The sequence below is a fragment of the Salvelinus fontinalis genome, chromosome 21 (assembly GCF_029448725.1).
Source record: "Salvelinus fontinalis isolate EN_2023a chromosome 21, ASM2944872v1, whole genome shotgun sequence".
Lineage (NCBI taxonomy): Eukaryota > Metazoa > Chordata > Actinopteri > Salmoniformes > Salmonidae > Salvelinus > Salvelinus fontinalis.
In genome coordinates, this window is record NC_074685.1 from 48,241,293 (window position 1) to 48,258,128 (window position 16,836).

General features: G+C 46.4%; 1 protein-coding gene across 2 annotated transcripts in view; it reads right to left on the reverse strand.

Annotated features, from left to right (window-relative positions):
• The window catches only part of mapkap1 (MAPK associated protein 1), a 107,629-nt gene that overhangs the window by 70,050 nt on the left and 20,743 nt on the right, over nucleotides 1-16,836 (reverse strand). For both annotated transcript variants that reach the window (XM_055875556.1, XM_055875560.1), the window contains exon 5: nucleotides 6,795-6,967. In XM_055875556.1, coding sequence (XP_055731531.1) covers nucleotides 6,795-6,967 — 173 coding nt within the window. The remainder of the gene's footprint in view (nucleotides 1-6,794; nucleotides 6,968-16,836) is intronic.

Sequence of the window (16,836 nt, forward strand, 5' to 3'; positions counted from 1 at the left end):
ACTCAGAATGTTACCTGGTGATATGGTGCTGTTAGTGATAGACGACATACTCAGAATGTTACCTGGTGATATGGTGCTGTTAGTGATAGACAACATACTCAGAATGTTACCTGGTGATATGGTGCTGCTAGACAACATACTCAGACTGTTACCTGGTGATATGGTGCTGTTAGTGATAGACAACATACTCAGAATGTTACCTGGTGATATGGTGTTGCTAGACAACATACTCAGAATGTTACCTGGTGATATGGTGCTGTTAGTGATAGACAACATACTCAGAATGTTACCTGGTGATATGGTGTTGCTAGACAACATACTCAGACTGTTACCTGGTGATATGGTGCTGCTAGACAACATACTCAGACTGTTACCTGGTGATATGGTGCTGCTAGTGATAAACGACATACTCAGAATGTTACCTGGTGATAGGGTGCTGCTAGTGATAGAGAACATACTCAGAATGTTACCTGGTGATATGGTGCTGCTAGACAACATACTCAGACTGTTACCTGGTGATATAGTGCTGCTAGTGATAGACAACATACTCAGAATGTTACCTGGTGATAGGGTGCTGCTAGTGATAGACAACACACTCAGAATGTTACCTGGTGATATGGTGCTGTTAGTGATAGAGAACATACTCAGAATGTTACCTGGTGATATGGTGCTAATAGACAACATACTCAGAATGTTACCTGGTGATATGGTGCTGCTAGACAACATACTCAGAATGTTACCTGGTGATATGGTGCTGTTAGTGATAGACAACATACTCAGAATGTTACCTGGTGATATGGTGCTGCTAGTGATAGACAACATATTCAGAATGTTACCTGGTGATATGGTGCTGTTAGTGATAGACAACATACTCAGAATGTTACCTGGTGATATGGTGCTGCTAGTGATAGACAACATACTCAGAATGTTACCTGGTGATATGGTGCTGTTAGTGATAGAGAACATACTCAGACTGTTACCTGGTGATATGGTGCTGCTAGTGATAGACAACATACTCAGAATGTTACCTGGTGATATGGTGCTGCTAGACAACATACTCAGAATGTTACCTAGTGATATGGTGCTGCTAGTGATAGACAACATTTAGAGTTTCATTCCAAAACACTATATATCCATTTTCAAATGTTGATGAATTAGCTTTTATTGTTTAAGGAAATTATGAAAGAGATTGGTGTGCTTTTTCACTATCTAATCATGGAATGGGGTTGTTCAATGACAGACGTGTATTTGTTTAAAATCTATCACTTGATATTTTTTATTTCAGAGACAAATAATTATGTATTTTTGCTATATATCCACCTCACTCTCAGAAAAATAAGTGTACTGCTAGGTTTCACACAGTCAACTGGAACAAATAACTACATATTTAATAGAGAACTGTACAAATGATACATTTATGATATCAATATTAAAACAATGTTTAAAAAAAAAAAAAATCAATATAGTAATATGAGATCTGTATGTAAAACATTTGAGATTTTTGTCATTTAGCAGATGCTCATCCTGTCAGCCAGTCTGGTGGTGCTGGTCCTAACAGTAAAGACATCCTGTGAGCCAGTCTGGTGGTGCTGGTCCTAACAGTCAAGACATCCTGTCAGCCAGTCTGGTGGTGCTGGTCATTAACAGTAAAGACATCCTGTGAGCCAGTCTGGTGGTGCTGGTCCTAACAGTAAAGACATCCTGTGAGCCAGTCTGGTGGTGCTGGTCCTAACAGTAAAGACATCCTGTCAGCCAGTCTGGTGGTGCTGGTCCTAACAGTAAAGACATCCTGTCAGCCAGCCTGGTGGTGCTGGTCATTAACAGTAAAGACATCCTGTCAGCCAGTCTGGTGGTGCTGGTCCTAACAGTAAAGACATCCTGTCAGCCAGTCTGGTGGTGCTGGTCCTAACAGTAAAGACATCCTGTCAGCCAGTCTGGTGGTGCTGGTCCTTAACAGTAAAGACATCCTGTGAGCCAGTCTGGTGGTGCTGGTCCTAACAGTAAAGACATCCTGTGAGCCAGTCTGGTGGTGCTGGTCGTTAACAATAAAGACATCCTGTCAGCCAGTCTGGTGGTGCTGGTACTAACAGTAAATACATCCTGTCAGCCAGTCTGGTGGTGCTGGTCCTAACAGTAAATACATCAAGTCAGCCAGTCTGGTGGTGCTGGTCCTAACAGTAAATACATCCTGTCAGCCAGTCTGGTGGTGCTGGTACTAACAGTAAATACATCCTGTCAGCCAGTCTGGTGGTGCTGGTCCTAACAGTAAATACATCCTGTCAGCCAGTCTGGTGGTGCTGGTCGTTAACAGTAAATACATCCTGTCAGCCAGTCTGGTGGTGCTGGTCCTAACAGTAAAGACATCCTGTCAGCCAGTCTGGTGGTGCTGGTCCTAACAGTAAATACATCCTGTCAGCCAGTCTGGTGGTGCTGGTCCTAACAGTAAAGACATCCTGTCAGCCAGTCTGGTGGTGCTGGTCCTTAACAGTAAAGACATCCTGTCAGCCAGTCTGGTGGTGCTGGTCCTAACAGTAAAGACATCCTGTCAGCCAGTCTGGTGGTGCTGGTCCTAACAGTAAAGACATCCTGTGAGCCAGTCTGGTGGTGCTGGTCGTTAACAATAAAGACATCCTGTCAGCCAGTCTGGTGGTGCTGGTCCTAACAGTAAAGACATCCTGTCAGCCAGTCTGGTGGTGCTGGTCGTTAACAATAAAGACATCCTGTCAGCCAGCCTGGTGGTGCTGGTCCTAACAGTAAAGACATCCTGTCAGCCAGTCTGGTGGTGCTGGTCCTAACAGTCAAGACATCCTGTCAGCCAGCCTGGTGGTGCTGGTCCTAACAGTAAAGACATCCTGTCAGCCAGTCTGGTGGTGCTGGTCCTAACAGTAAAGACATCCTGTGAGTCAGTCTGGTGGTGCTGGTCCTAACAGTAAAGACATCCTGTCAGCCAGTCTGGTGGTGCTGGTCCTAACAGTAAAGACATCCTGTCAGTCAGTCTGGTGGTGCTGGTTCTAACAGTAAAGACATCCTGTCAGCCAGTCTGGTGGTGCTGGTTCTAACAGTAAAGACAGCCTGTCAGCCAGTCTGGTGGTGCTGGTTCTAACAGTAAAGACATCCTGTCAGCCAGCCTGGTCCTAACAGTAAAGACATCCTGTCAGCCAGCCTGGTTCTAACAGTAAAGACATCCTGTCAGCCAGCCTGGTTCTAACAGTAAAGACAGCCTGTCAGCCAGTCTGGTGGTGCTGGTCCTTAACAGTAAAGACATCCTGTCAGCCAGTCTGGTGGTGCTGGTCCTAACAGTAAAAGACATCCTGTCAACCAGTCTGTCACTCAGACAGACAGAGACGGAGAGACAGAAAGAGAGAGCAGGTGGAGCGAGGGAGGAAGGGAGGGAGAGAGGGTGGAGAGGAGAGAGAGGGCAATAGAGAGGGTGGGGAGACAGGGTGGGACGTAGAGAGAGAGATGAAAGAGATGTGGGGAGACGGGAAAATCGCAAACCCACCCGACAAGTCAGTTTCCCCACCCAACACCGACTGTACCACAATTATCCCTGTACCGCTTTCACTCTGTCTTTTCTCTCGCTCCTCCCACCTCTTTCAGTCATTCTCACAACACATTGTCTCGTCTGGTTCCCTGTCGTACACACACTCACTGTTTCCCGAAAGACAAGAGAATAAAGACAAGCATCCCTCGAGCCACAAGTCACAAGTACTGTTCTAGAGATTAGAAGGTAAGTACAGAAATACAAAACTTTGAAACAGACTGGATATTCTATTTGCGACCATCTAGTCTCAAGGGCCTTTGTGCTCCGCCTACATTCGGAGAAACACATCTTCCACTAATAGCGCTCTTCATGAACGTGGCGTATTGATTCACACAAGCTTAACAAACAAACCAACTTTTATCATTTACCAGTTTTGTAAAACAACAATCACTCCACCTCATCCCTTCAGTCTTTCTTTATTCTGCAATTTGGTGGTGGTGGTGGTGATGGGGGGGGGGTCAAAGGTCATGTCATTTCCACAGAAAGGAGGGGTGATTGTACCCTCTATCTGTACCTCTTCGATCCTTCTCCACTCCTCCCTTCCTCTTCTCTGTATGTGACAGGGCCCTCCAGGGGACCAAGGGCTCATTTGATACCTTCTTTTAAATATCAAACACTTTTGCATTGGAATGGCCAACATGTCAATTTCATGTAGACGTGCCAAGTTAATGAAGGACTTTCTAATTTGCACCCAATATAAAGAGCGACTTGGTCTTTTTTTTCTTCTTTCTAATATGAAGATTTAATTAAGAATCCCTCCAAAAGAACACTGGCGTAGCGAGCGAATAACGCCTTGTAACCACTCAGCACTCTCAGGGTTCATCTACGCACTGCATCTCAGCACCTAGAGCTCTCCACTGTCTCCAGCCTTCATCAGATCCGTTACCATAGTGGCCCAGGGCTCTTCCCTAGGGACAAGAACTGCTTTAGGTGGGGGGGATGGGGGGGGGGGTTCAAAGGTCATGTCATTTGTACAGAAAGGAGGGGTGAGTGTACCCCCTATCAACCTTGATCTGTACCTCTTCTCTCCTTTTCATCTCCTCTCGTCCCTTCCTCTTCACTGTGTGTGGCAGGGCCCTCCAGGGGACGAAAGGCTCATTGCTATGCCACTCATGTCCCACCTCAACCTCCCAACTGTCCACATTGGGCTTTGTGCTGGCTGGCTGGGTGTTTTGTTGTTGTTTTGTTACACCCCCCCCCCCCCCCCCCCCCCCCTTCTCTTCTTATGCATTCTTTCTCTGTCACACCCTCCCCTCCAAACAGTATCCACTTTCAGACTGGCTATCTAATAAATCCTGATGTTGTGTCATGGACCGAGGAGTTGCATTCTTCCACTGTTGATTGTGTGAACCGTGGAGACTATTCAAGAAGGTGGCGTCAAATAAACAAGGGGAGAAATCTCAGTGTTATGATGATGAGACTGACGCTGGCGATCGATAGGGGAACACATTAGACCGGATATCATGTTCAAATCAGGGTTGGGGTCAATTCCATTTTAAATTCAGTGAATTCAGCAAGTAAAACCGAAATGACAATATTCCTCAATCTTTTGGAATTTCAGTTTCTGCACTGACCCCAACACTGGCTCAAATACATCCACTAGTTCGTATTGTTATTATATTGTCATTTTTGTGTTTGTATTGTCGTAAATGATGTTGGTGTTTTTATGTTTGAGTGGTCACTACTTCCCACAAGTCTAAAACCATTGAATTGCTGGAGGCATAGGCTAGGGCAGGGGTCCCCAACCTTTTCTACCATTAGAGCTACTTTAAAAAAATAAAAACACTATTTGCGAGCTGCAATTTTATTTCAAATAGGCATATACTTCTCTACCATGCTACTCTTTCCCGAGGCCTTGGTGTACAAGAGACATGTTTTCTTTTAATATACCTTGTCAAATAATGGACAATAAAAAACTAAGAGGCCCCATAAAATTATATTTTGTATTTTCAGGAATTCTGTTTTCTCCGTTTTATTTTTTCCAGGTTTGGGATAGAAGGATATCTACCTGATGGAAACCCCTGGGCTAGAGGGAGATCTACCTGTTGGAAACCCCTGGTCTAGAAGGAGATCTACCTGATGGAAACCCCTGGGCTAGAGGGAGATCTACCTGTTGGAAACCCCTGGGCTAGAAGGAGATCTACCTGTGGGAAACCCCTGGGCTAGAAGGAGATCTACCTGTGGGAAACCCCTGGGCTAGAGGGAGATCTACCTGATGGAAACCCCTGGGCTAGAAGGAGATCTACCTGATGGAAACCCATGGGCTAGAGGGAGATCTACCTGATGGAAACCCCTGGGGTAGAGGGAGATCTACCTGATGTAAACCCCTGGGCTAGAGGGAGATCTACCTGTTGGAAACCCCTGGGCTAGAAGGAGATCTACCTGATGGAAACCCCTGGTCTAGAAGGAGATCTACCTGTTGGAAACCCCTGGTCTAGAAGGAGATCTACCTGTTGGAAACCCCTGGTCTAGAGGGAGATCTACCTGTTGGAAACCCCTGGTCTAGAAGGAGATCTACCTGTTGGAAACCCCTGGGCTAGAAGGAGATCTACCTGATGGAAACCCCTGGGGTAGAGGGATATCTACCTGTTGGAAACCCCTGGTCTAGAAGGAGATCTACCTGTTGGAAACCCCTGGTCTAGAAGGAGATCTACCTGATGGAAACCCCTGGGGTAGAGGGAGATCTACCTGTTGGAAACCCCTGGGCTAGAGGGAGATCTACCTGATGGAAACCCCTGGGCTAGAGGGAGATCTACCTGTTGGAAACCCCTGGTCTAGAAGGAGATCTACCTGATGGAAACCCCTGGGCTAGAGGGAGATCTACCTGTGGGAAACCCCTGGTCTAGAAGGAGATCTACCTGATGGAAACCCCTGGGCTAGAGGGAGATCTACCTGTGGGAAACCCCTGGTCTAGAAGGAGATCTACCTGATGAAAACCCCTGGGCTAGAAGGAGATCTACCTGATGGAAACCCCTGGGCTAGAAGGAGATCTACCTGTTGGAAACCCCTGGCCTAGAGGGAGATCTACCTGATGGAAACCCCTGGGCTAGAAGAAGATCTACCTGTTGGAAACCCCTGGGCTAGAGGGAGATCTACCTGTTGGAAACCCCTGGGCTAGAAGGAGTTTACACCTTAGTTCTTATGTCAGTAATTTATATTAAAATCAGAGAAAGATAGTGAACAAGTGCACACTTTGGGGGGGGGGGAGGATAGATAATTGGGACAGGCCATACTGTCAATGGACACTCACTTGAGTTTGGGTTCGCGGCCCTCGCTGGTGTACTGCCAGCAGATGAGGCCAATGAGGTCGTGGACCCGAGCGTTGGCGATGGTCACCACCATCATGGGATGCAGTTTCTCCTGTGCAGACTGCATCGAGAGGTAGACGTCAATTTTTTTGGTTGCGGTTGTACCTACGTGGCCCTGCAGGAGAGAAGGGGGGGGGGGGAATACAGGTACATAAAACGTCATATTCACTTATTGGTCAAATTCTAGCTGAGGATATCTGCCTAACTGAAAATAAGTATATAACTGCCATTTAAATGCATGCAAAATGCTGATGTTAAATCTCAGGTTCAAATTGTTGGCCTTGATAATGAAAAGATTCCCCTGACGTGAATGCACTGTGGACCAATAAGTTACTCTAAATAATTGCTGGTGGTAAGGTCCTCCAGCCTTTCTTTGGCAGACTACCTTCATTGAATACATTATAGTTGCTTGTGGCTTTTTTTTAAAGACGCAATATAATTTACATTTGTCCTCGTATCAGGAACACAGGGTACATTATAATTCAGCCTCTGTGTGTTTATCGCGCCAAGGGGCTTGACGTTCTTTAAGTGTCAGGCTAATTTATCTGGCAGAAGATCAGCATAGAAGATATCACCATAAACATACAGGTGGACATACTGAAGGTGGATTTCTACACAGAACACTAACAAAATAGTGGTAAGCCTGCTGCTTAGTTAAAGCCCAGACCAAGCCTCCGCTGAAAATGTCTATATGATATGATTGGGTAGACTAGCTGAGATAAAGATCAAGAATCCCATATATGCATGTCTGTTTATTCATACGTTTAAGCTCATCTCTTCGGGCAGCCAAGACAAGCCAGTAATTAGAATGAATACACAGTATAGTGTCCCTCCCATGCCTAGGAATGAGCCGATTGAACACAATAGCAGAAAGTGTGACATCATAGGGAGTTAGAGCAAGAAAGGAAGGAAGACAATAGTTAGATCAATTTAATTCAAAAGGAAAATAGCACCCCAGTGCTTGCATGAAATGATGCACAATGACAAATCTACAAGGTAAAACCGTAAGCTGTCAGAAAATGAAAGAGGAGGCTATTTGCGATGCTGGAAACAGGTAGAACTTTGAGGGCCAAGGTGTGAGGAGGACCCAGGGCTGAATATAATACGTGGTGGCAGCACGGTTCAATAAGCTGAGGCCTGGAAATTAATTTGACCCCAGGAGATTTTTGCCAAGTGTCTGAAGAGGAACAGACAACAAATACAGAGATCTCTTCTAGCAGTTTCTCACAGGATTTTTCCCATCTGAGGAAATGCTTATAACATTTGATCAACCAGTATTTTAAACTGTCCACATTAGTTGACCTACTACCTGTATATCTATATGTGTATCAACTTGTGTATCTATGTTTTGTAAAGGATTAAGCACAATAAAAATGTCGACCTCAACGAGCTACATACAGTTCCTACTATGAGTTACTAGTCCTACTGAGAAAGTGATACTGTTGAAATCTGATTTTTGCACAAACGGATCAGACGGTAGGTTTTATACCATTTATTTATCATTTCCACATGCAATCAGAAAGGGAAATCGAGAACAAGTTCTCATTTCCAAATGGTACTTCATTAAATCGGAGCCAGAAATCAGTTCTGCTGGAACAATACATTAGAGGGAAATAGGACGTAATACATTACTGTATTTGGAGAGAAAAAACAACCTCCCTTCAGTGCCAAGCTGCATTCAATAAATTCCACAATTTATTTATTAAATTACTAAAATTATTTTTTGGGGTAAAGGCCTTTCATTAGCTCCTCCACATAATGGGTTTTATGCACGCATCGTGCTTCCCGTTGACAGCGGCAATTTCTTAAATGACGCATTTATAGTTTTTTAATCATGCCAGAAAGCCCGAGTTGCAGGCACTTTTCTACTGACCCGCGAATAATGATGCATCAAGCGTTTCGACTGACTGGAAGTGCCAAATTATAGAGTCATTTGGACCAAAAACGTAATTTTTCCCATCAAAGGGCCCAGATGTTTTCAGAGGCTCCAGTGGTCACGGGGCAGCTGAGAGAGGAGCGAGTGGCGGCGTCATCGGCATGGTGATCATCACAACCGCGCCGCCAGGCTCCATCTCTGCTCCGCGCTCAGGCCCGTGTTTTCTCCTGACCCTGCATTTGATAAAGGACTTCATTACACAACAAAAGAAAAGCATAAAAGATAAGCAGTCACCGTCTAGCCTGGAGTCTATCCTCTTGTCTTTACTAAGGAGGAAGAATTCAATATCTACTGGCATATTTCAACTCTGGGGAAAACATAGCACGCACTAAACTTTGAAAGGGAACTCAAATATAATTTCAGGTGGAATAAATAAATGTTGACATCAGATTTTCTGTCCACAAAATGGTGCTGTGCACTTACCTTAATTAAATACAAAACAAGACACTGCGTATGCTCTCGCGGTTCAAGACATATTTCCTAGGTGTACCAGACCACAATTCTGTCAGTTGCTAAGTAAAAGCCATTCTATTGTCACAACAATTACATTATACAATTGCCCTCTAACTGTGATGTATTACACAGAGAGGGGCGATAAGTTTAACCTCCATGGGTCTATCAATTTAATCTCATGGGTTTTAGTATGGCATACAGTGCTTCAGAAAGTATTCGTACCCAATGTTCCCTCTAAACTGCATAGCCCCGAGACTGCAGCGCAGCTCCCCTAGGACTGCTGCGCATTACAAATATCACAAGGAGAGAAAGATGAGATTGAAATTCACTCAACTTTCTAGAGTTTTCCCTCTTAGTTGACACTATCAACGTTTCCCTTTAGTGTGGCAATTGCGATCGAATCAACTCAATATTTGCCACTTTCAACGCAACATACAGAAACAAAACGAACTATGCAGGACTTAGTGTGCAAAACTATGCAAGATATTTTTTGTTATAGGCAGAATGCATCGGAGTATGACTCAGCACGTACACTACCGTTCAAAAGTTTGGGGTCACTGAGAAATGTTCTTATTTTTTAAAGAAAAGCTAAAAAAAAATTGAAATACAGTGAAGACATTGTTAATGTTGTAAATTACTTTTGATGCTGGAAACGGCTGATTTTCTATGGAATATCTACAGAGGCCCATTATCAGCAACCATCACTCCTGTGTTCCAATGGCACGTTGTGTTTGCTAATCCAAGTTTATCATTTTAAAAGGCTAATTGATCATTAGAAAACCCTTTTGCAATTATATTAGCACAGATGAAAACAAAAACACCAGAATGGTACCTGCAAAACACCAGTCTCAACGTCAACAGTGAAGAGGTGACTCCGGGATGCTGGCCTTCTAGGCAGAGTTCCTCTGTCCAATGTCTGTGTTCTTTTACCCATCTTAATCGTTTTTTTATTGGCCAGTCTGAGATGTCTTTTTCTTTGCAACTCTGCCTAGAAGGCCAGCATCCCGGAGTCGCCTCTTCACTGTTGATGTTGAGACTGGTGTTTTGCGGGTACTATTTAATGAAGCTGCCAGTTGAGGACTTGTGAGGCGTCCGTTTCTCAAACTAGACATTCAAATGTACTTGTCCTCTTGCTCAGTTGTGCACCGGGGCCTCCCACTCCTCTTTCTATTCTGGTTAGAGAGAGTTTGCGCTGTTCTGTGAAGGGAGTAGTACACAGCGTTGTACGAGATCTTCAGTTTATTAGCAATTTCTCGCATGGAATAGCCTTCATTTCTCACAACAAGAATAGACTGATGAGTTTCAAAAGAAAGGTCTTTGTTTCTGGCCATTTTGAGCCTGTAATCGAACCCACAATGCTGATGCTCCAGATACTCAACTAGTCCAAAGAAGGGCACTTTAATTGCTTCTTTACTCAGAACCACCGTTTCCAGCTGTGCTAAAATAATTGCAAAAGGGTTTTCCAATGATCAATTATCCTTTTAAAATGATAAACTTGGATTAGCTAACACCACATGCCATTGGAACACAGGAGTGATGGTTGCTGATCATGGGCCTCTGTACGCCTTTGTAGATATTCCATAAACAAATCAACCATTTCCAGCTACAATAGTCATTTACAACATTAACAATGTCTATACTGTATTTCTGATCAATTTGGATGTTATTTTAATGGACAAAAAAATTATTTCAAAAACAAGGACATTTCTAAGTGACCCCAAACTTTTGAACGGTAGTGTATGTGAGAATGCTGTTCATTGACTACAGCTCAGCGTTCAACACCATAGTGCCCACAAAGCTCATCACTAAGCGAAGGACTCTGGGACCAAACATCTCCCTCTGCAACTGGATCCTGGACTGCTTAGTCACCTCCTATACTTCCTGCTCACCCACGACTGCATGGCCAAGCACGACTCCAACACCGTCATTAAGTTTGCTGACGACACAACAGTGGTAGGCCTGGTCACCGACAACGATGAGACAGCCTATAGGGAGGTGGTCAGAGTCCTGGCAGTGTGATGGCAGGACAACGACCTCTCCCTCAATGTGAGCAAGACAAAGGAGCTGATCGACGGGGATGTAGTGGAGCGGGTCGAGAGTTAAGTTCCTTGGTGTCTACATCACCAACAAACTATCATGGTCCACACACCAAGACAGTCGTGAAGAGGGCGCGACAACACCTTTTCCCCCTCAGGAGACTGAAAAGATTTGGCATGGGTCCTCAGATCCTTAAAAAGTTATACAGTTGCACCATCGAGAGCATCCTGACAGGTTGCATCACTGCCTGCTATGGCAACTGCTCGGCATCCGACCATAAGGCGCTACAGAGGGTAGAGCTCACGGCCCAGTACATCACTGGGGCCATAAAAAGACTCCAGTCACCCAAGTCATAGACTGTCCTCTCTGCTACCCCTCAACAAGCTGTACCGGAGCGCCAAGTCTAGGACCAAAAGGCTCCTTAACAGCTTCTAACCCCAAGCCATAAGACTGCTGAACAATTAATCAAATGGCTACACGGACTATTCACCCACCCCTTTGTTTTTACACTGCTGCTACTCGCTGTTTATTATCTATGCATAGTTCCTTAACCCCTACCCCCTTACCTCGACTAACCTATTCACCTGCACATTGACTCGGTACCCCCTGTATATAGCCTCATTGTTATTTTATTGAGTTACTTTTTATTAAATGTTTTACTTTAGTTTATTTAGTAAATATTTTAACTCTATTTCTTGAATTGCATTGTTGGTTAAGGGCTTGTAAGGAAGCATTTCACGGTAAGGTTGTATTCGTACCTGTTGTATATACCTGTTGTATTCGGCACGTGAGAAATAAAATTTGAATTGAAGTCGGGCTAACGTAACAGCATGACGTCGGGCTAACGTAACAGCATGACGTCGGGCTAACGTAACAGCATGACGTCGGGCTAACGTAACAGCATGACGTCGGGCTAACGTAACAGCATGACGTCGGGCTAACGTAACAGCATGACGTCGGGCTAACGTAACAGCATGACGTCGGGCTAACGTAACAGCATGACGTCGGGCTAACGTAACAGCATGACGTCGGGCTAACGTAACAGCATGACGTCGGGCTAACGTAACAGCATGACGTCGGGCTAACGTAACAGCATGACGTCGGGCTAACGTAACAGCATGACGTCGGGCTAACGTAACAGCATGACGTCGGGCTAACGTAACAGCATGACGTCGGGCTAACGTAACAGCATGACGTCGGGCTAACGTAACAGCATGACGTCGGGCTAACGTAACAGCATGACGTCGGGCTAACGTAACAGCATGACGCCGGGCTAACGTAACAGCATGACGCCGGGCTAACGTAACAGCATGACGCCGGGCTAACGTAACAGCATGACGTCGGGCTAACGTAACAGCATGGAGTCGGGCTAACGTAACAGCATGGAGTCGGGCTAACGTAACAGCATGACGTCGGGCTAACGTAACAGCATGGAGTCGGGCTAACGTAACAGCATGACGCCGGGCTAACGTAACAGCATGACGCCGGGCTAACGTAACAGCATGACGCCGGGCTAACGTAACAGCATGACGCCGGGCTAACGTAACAGCATGACGCCGGGCTAACGTAACAGCATGACGTCGGGCTAACGTAACAGCATGACGTCGGGCTAACGTAACAGCATGGAGTCGGGCTAACGTAACAGCATGGAGTCGGGCTAACGTAACAGCATGGAGTCGGGCTAACGTAACAGCATGGAGTCGGGCTAACGTAACAGCATGGAGTCGGGCTAACGTAACAAAATGAAGTCGGGCTAACGTAACAAAATGAAGTCGGGCTAACGTAACAAAATGAAGTCGGGCTAACGTAACAAAATGAAGTCGGGCTAACGTAACAAAATGAAGTCGGGCTAACGTAACAAAATGAAGTCGGGCTAACGTAACAAAATGAAGTCGGGCTAACGTAACAAAATGGAGTCGGGCTAACGTAACAAAATGAAGTCGGGCTAACGTAACAGCGTGGAGTTGGGCTAACGTAACAAAATTAAGTCAGGCTAACGTAACAAAATGAAGTCAGGCCCCCCAAGGCATTTGTATGTGATTTGAGAACCTGCACACTGGCCAAAAATAGTCTAGTTGTATAGCGTATAGACAGCCTTAGTGGTGAAGTGTCTGCTTTAAATCAGTTAACACAGTACCTTGAAGTTTAACAACTGGGCATTGAGAACAAACAGTTTACAGTGCATGCCAGGGTATAGCCACTCATATCATATCACAACCACTCATCCAATCAACGAGTGGACTCATCCAATCGATATGCTCCACAACAAAACATCTTGAAATCACTACACATGGGTTCATTTCTCAAGTGATGCAAATCTTCAACCAAAAAAGAAAGGCCCTCAAACTGTCTCTGATGCAAAAAGAAAAGAACCTGGATGAATGGCGGCCACCACTGAAGAGAAATATGCATCGGTGCCACCATCAATTAATCCTTAAGAAGTCTCGAGAGGTATTTGTTCTGTTAATAGTGATTGTGATGTTTTCTGTCTCCATGGTGATGATGAATCAAATACACAGACGCCATTCCACTAATCATCACCGTAATTAGTTGGTCCCTGTGTCGCCGGGCTTCAGTCTCCGGGTGGTTGCTATGGTAATGTCAGGATGGGGAAGCTGGATGCCTTGATGTATTTTTTTGGGGGGGCGGGGGGGAGTTTGGTGTCTGGGCCTTTGACTATGGGTCTGGGGGGGGGAGTAGACGAGCAACCCCACCCCCAGGCGGACGATGCCGTGTGCACAGGTGCCGATGTCATCTAGAATATGACTCTAGCTGTTCAGGGAAAGCAACTATTATCTATTATTTTTTGCTGCTTGCTTTCTCTTTTTACGCAGTCTTCCTCCCGTCGATGGAGCAGAGTGGGGTGTCAGTTGGTCAGTGCGTGTTTCCAACTCCTGGGACGTCCTTGACAAACCAGGTCCCACTAAAAAGTCATTGTTATTGGTGCAGACAGAAGGTAAGAGAAGTATAAACGACAAAGCTAATTCTGCCAAAGTTATTGAAAGATAACCTTTTTAAAATGTAGCAGGGAAATTTGCCTATACAACCCATGTTTCAGTTGATTTCCAACTCCGGCAGTAAATTCTAAAGAAATGACTTATCGTTAGCTTTTTTCTCCATCCCAAACAAACAGATATTCCCTCATTTTTGCCTACCCTCCATATCTTTTCAACAGGTCTAAATTCCTTTAAATCTTCAGCCACTGATTGTGTTGCCATAGAATATCTCAAACTTTTCCAGTTAACGAGAGTCACCTGTAGTATTGAAATGGAGGATGTCAGTTCCTCTTTGGCTGCTGTTAATCCAGATGGGAGATATCTATTTCACTCAGGCATCAGGCATTCACAGCTCATTGAGCCAAACGAAGAGGTTCTGGACAGATTACATGGCAAAAGAGTTGGGTGTATTCTCTATTTTCTAAAGTAACAGACCGGCTTCATGGAGCTCCTCTCTACTCGTGTGCAGAGGGACCAGCTTCATGGAGCTCCTCTCTACTCGTGTGCAGAGGGACCAGCTTCATGGAGCTCCTCTCTACTCGTGTGCAGAGGGACCAGCTTCATGGAGCTCCTCTCTACTCGTGTGCAGAGGGACCAGCTTCATGGAGCTCCTCTCTACTCATGTGCAGAGGGACCAGCTTCATGGAGCTCCTCTCTACTCGTGTGCAGAGGGACCAGCTTCATGGAGCTCCTCTCTACTCGTGTGCAGAGGGACCAGCTTCATGGAGCTCCTCTCTACTCGTGTGCAGAGGGACCAGCTTCATGGAGCTCCTCTCTACTCGTGTGCAGAGGGACCAGCTTCATGGAGCTCCGCTCTACTCGTGTGCAGAGGGACCAGCTTCATGGAGCTCCTCTCTACTCGTGTGCAGAGGGACCAGCTTCATGGAGCTCCTCTCTACTCGTGTGCAGAGGGACCAGCTTCATGGAGCTCCTCTCTACTCGTGTGCAGAGGGACCAGCTTCATGGAGCTCCTCTCTACTCGTGTGCAGAGGGACCAGCTTCATGGAGCTCCTCTCTACTCGTGTGCAGAGGGACCAGCTTCATGGAGCTCCTCTCTACTCGTGTGCAGAGGGACCAGCTTCATGGAGCTCCTCTCTACTCGTGTGCAGAGGGACCAGCTTCATGGAGCTCCTCTCTACTCGTGTGCAGAGGGACCAGCTTCATGGAGCTTTTCTCTACTCGTGTGCAGTGGGACCGGCTTCATGGAGCTTTTCTCTACTCGTGTGCAGTGGGACCAGCTTAATGGAGCTCCTCTCTACTCGTGTGCAGAGGGACCAGCTTCATGGAGCTTTTCTCTACTCGTGTGTGCAGTGGGACCAGCTTTGGAACCCATTCGACACCTAGGTAGACCAAAAGATAGGAAACTAGACAGATGAACTGTTCCATTTTTCCCAACTCCCATCCGACGAAAGGTCCTTGAAGCTAGCTGCCACCCTGCCCCTCGTGCCATGTAGCAGCTCATTTCAGTCCTTCGTTAAAGGGAAGAGTTGGTGCTGTTAGGTAATGAGCAGATCAATTCTCCCCGTCTTGACAGGCGGAGCTTTGGGTTCTGTGCCTTCGTACCGAGCCACCACCTCTGAACGATGACAACGTGTGATCAACTGTAGGTCAGAGGTACTCTGAGGCCTCCTTTGGAAGTGACAGTCCTAAGTGGTGGGTCTCTTACAGCCCCTGGGGGCCTCTCCATACGCCTTCGGCCTGTTGTTTCCACTGGCCGTGGTTCATAATATCCAATGAACTTAGCGTCGGGCTAGCCGGTAGTTTTGGTGGCTATTAACCCCTCCTCGAGGGCAAATGATACATTTCTGTTTGGAGGTGTAGTTATTGTTGAGGACATATTAGCTAGGGGGCTGGTTGGGAGTAAGGAGGGTACATAGGTCTGGTTAGGGGGCTGGTTGGGAGGGAGGAGGGTACATAGGTCTGGTTAGGGGGCTGGATGGGAGGGAGGAGGGTACATAGGTCTGGTTAGGAGGAAAGAGGGTACATAGGTCTGGTTAGGGGGCTGGTTGGGAGGAAGGAGGGTACATAGGTCTGGTTGGGGGGCTGGTTGGGAGGGAGGAGGGTACATAGGTCTGGTTAGGGGGCTGGTTGGGAGGGAGGAGGGTACATAGGTCTGGTTAGGGGGCTGGATGGGAGGGAGGAGGGTACATAGGTCTGGTTAGGAGGAAAGAGGGTACATAGGTCTGGTTAGGGGGCTGGTTGGGAGGAAAGAGGGTACATACGTCTGGTTAGGGGGCTGGTTGGGAGGGAGGAGGGTACATAGGTCTGGTTAGGGGGCTGGTTGGGAGGGAGGAGGGTACATAGGTCTGGTTAGGGGGCTGGTTGGGAGGGAGGAGGGTACATAGGTCTGGTTGGGAGGAAAGAGGGTACATAGGTCTGGTTAGGGGGCTGGTTGGGAGGGAGGAGGGTACATAGGTCTGGTTGGGAGGAAAGAGGGTACATAGGTCTGGTTAGGGGGCTGGTTGGGAGGGAGGAGGGTACATAGGTCTGGTTAGGGGGCTGGTTGGGAGGGAGGAGGGTACATAGGTCTGGTTAGGGGGCTGGTTGGGAGGGAGGAGGGTA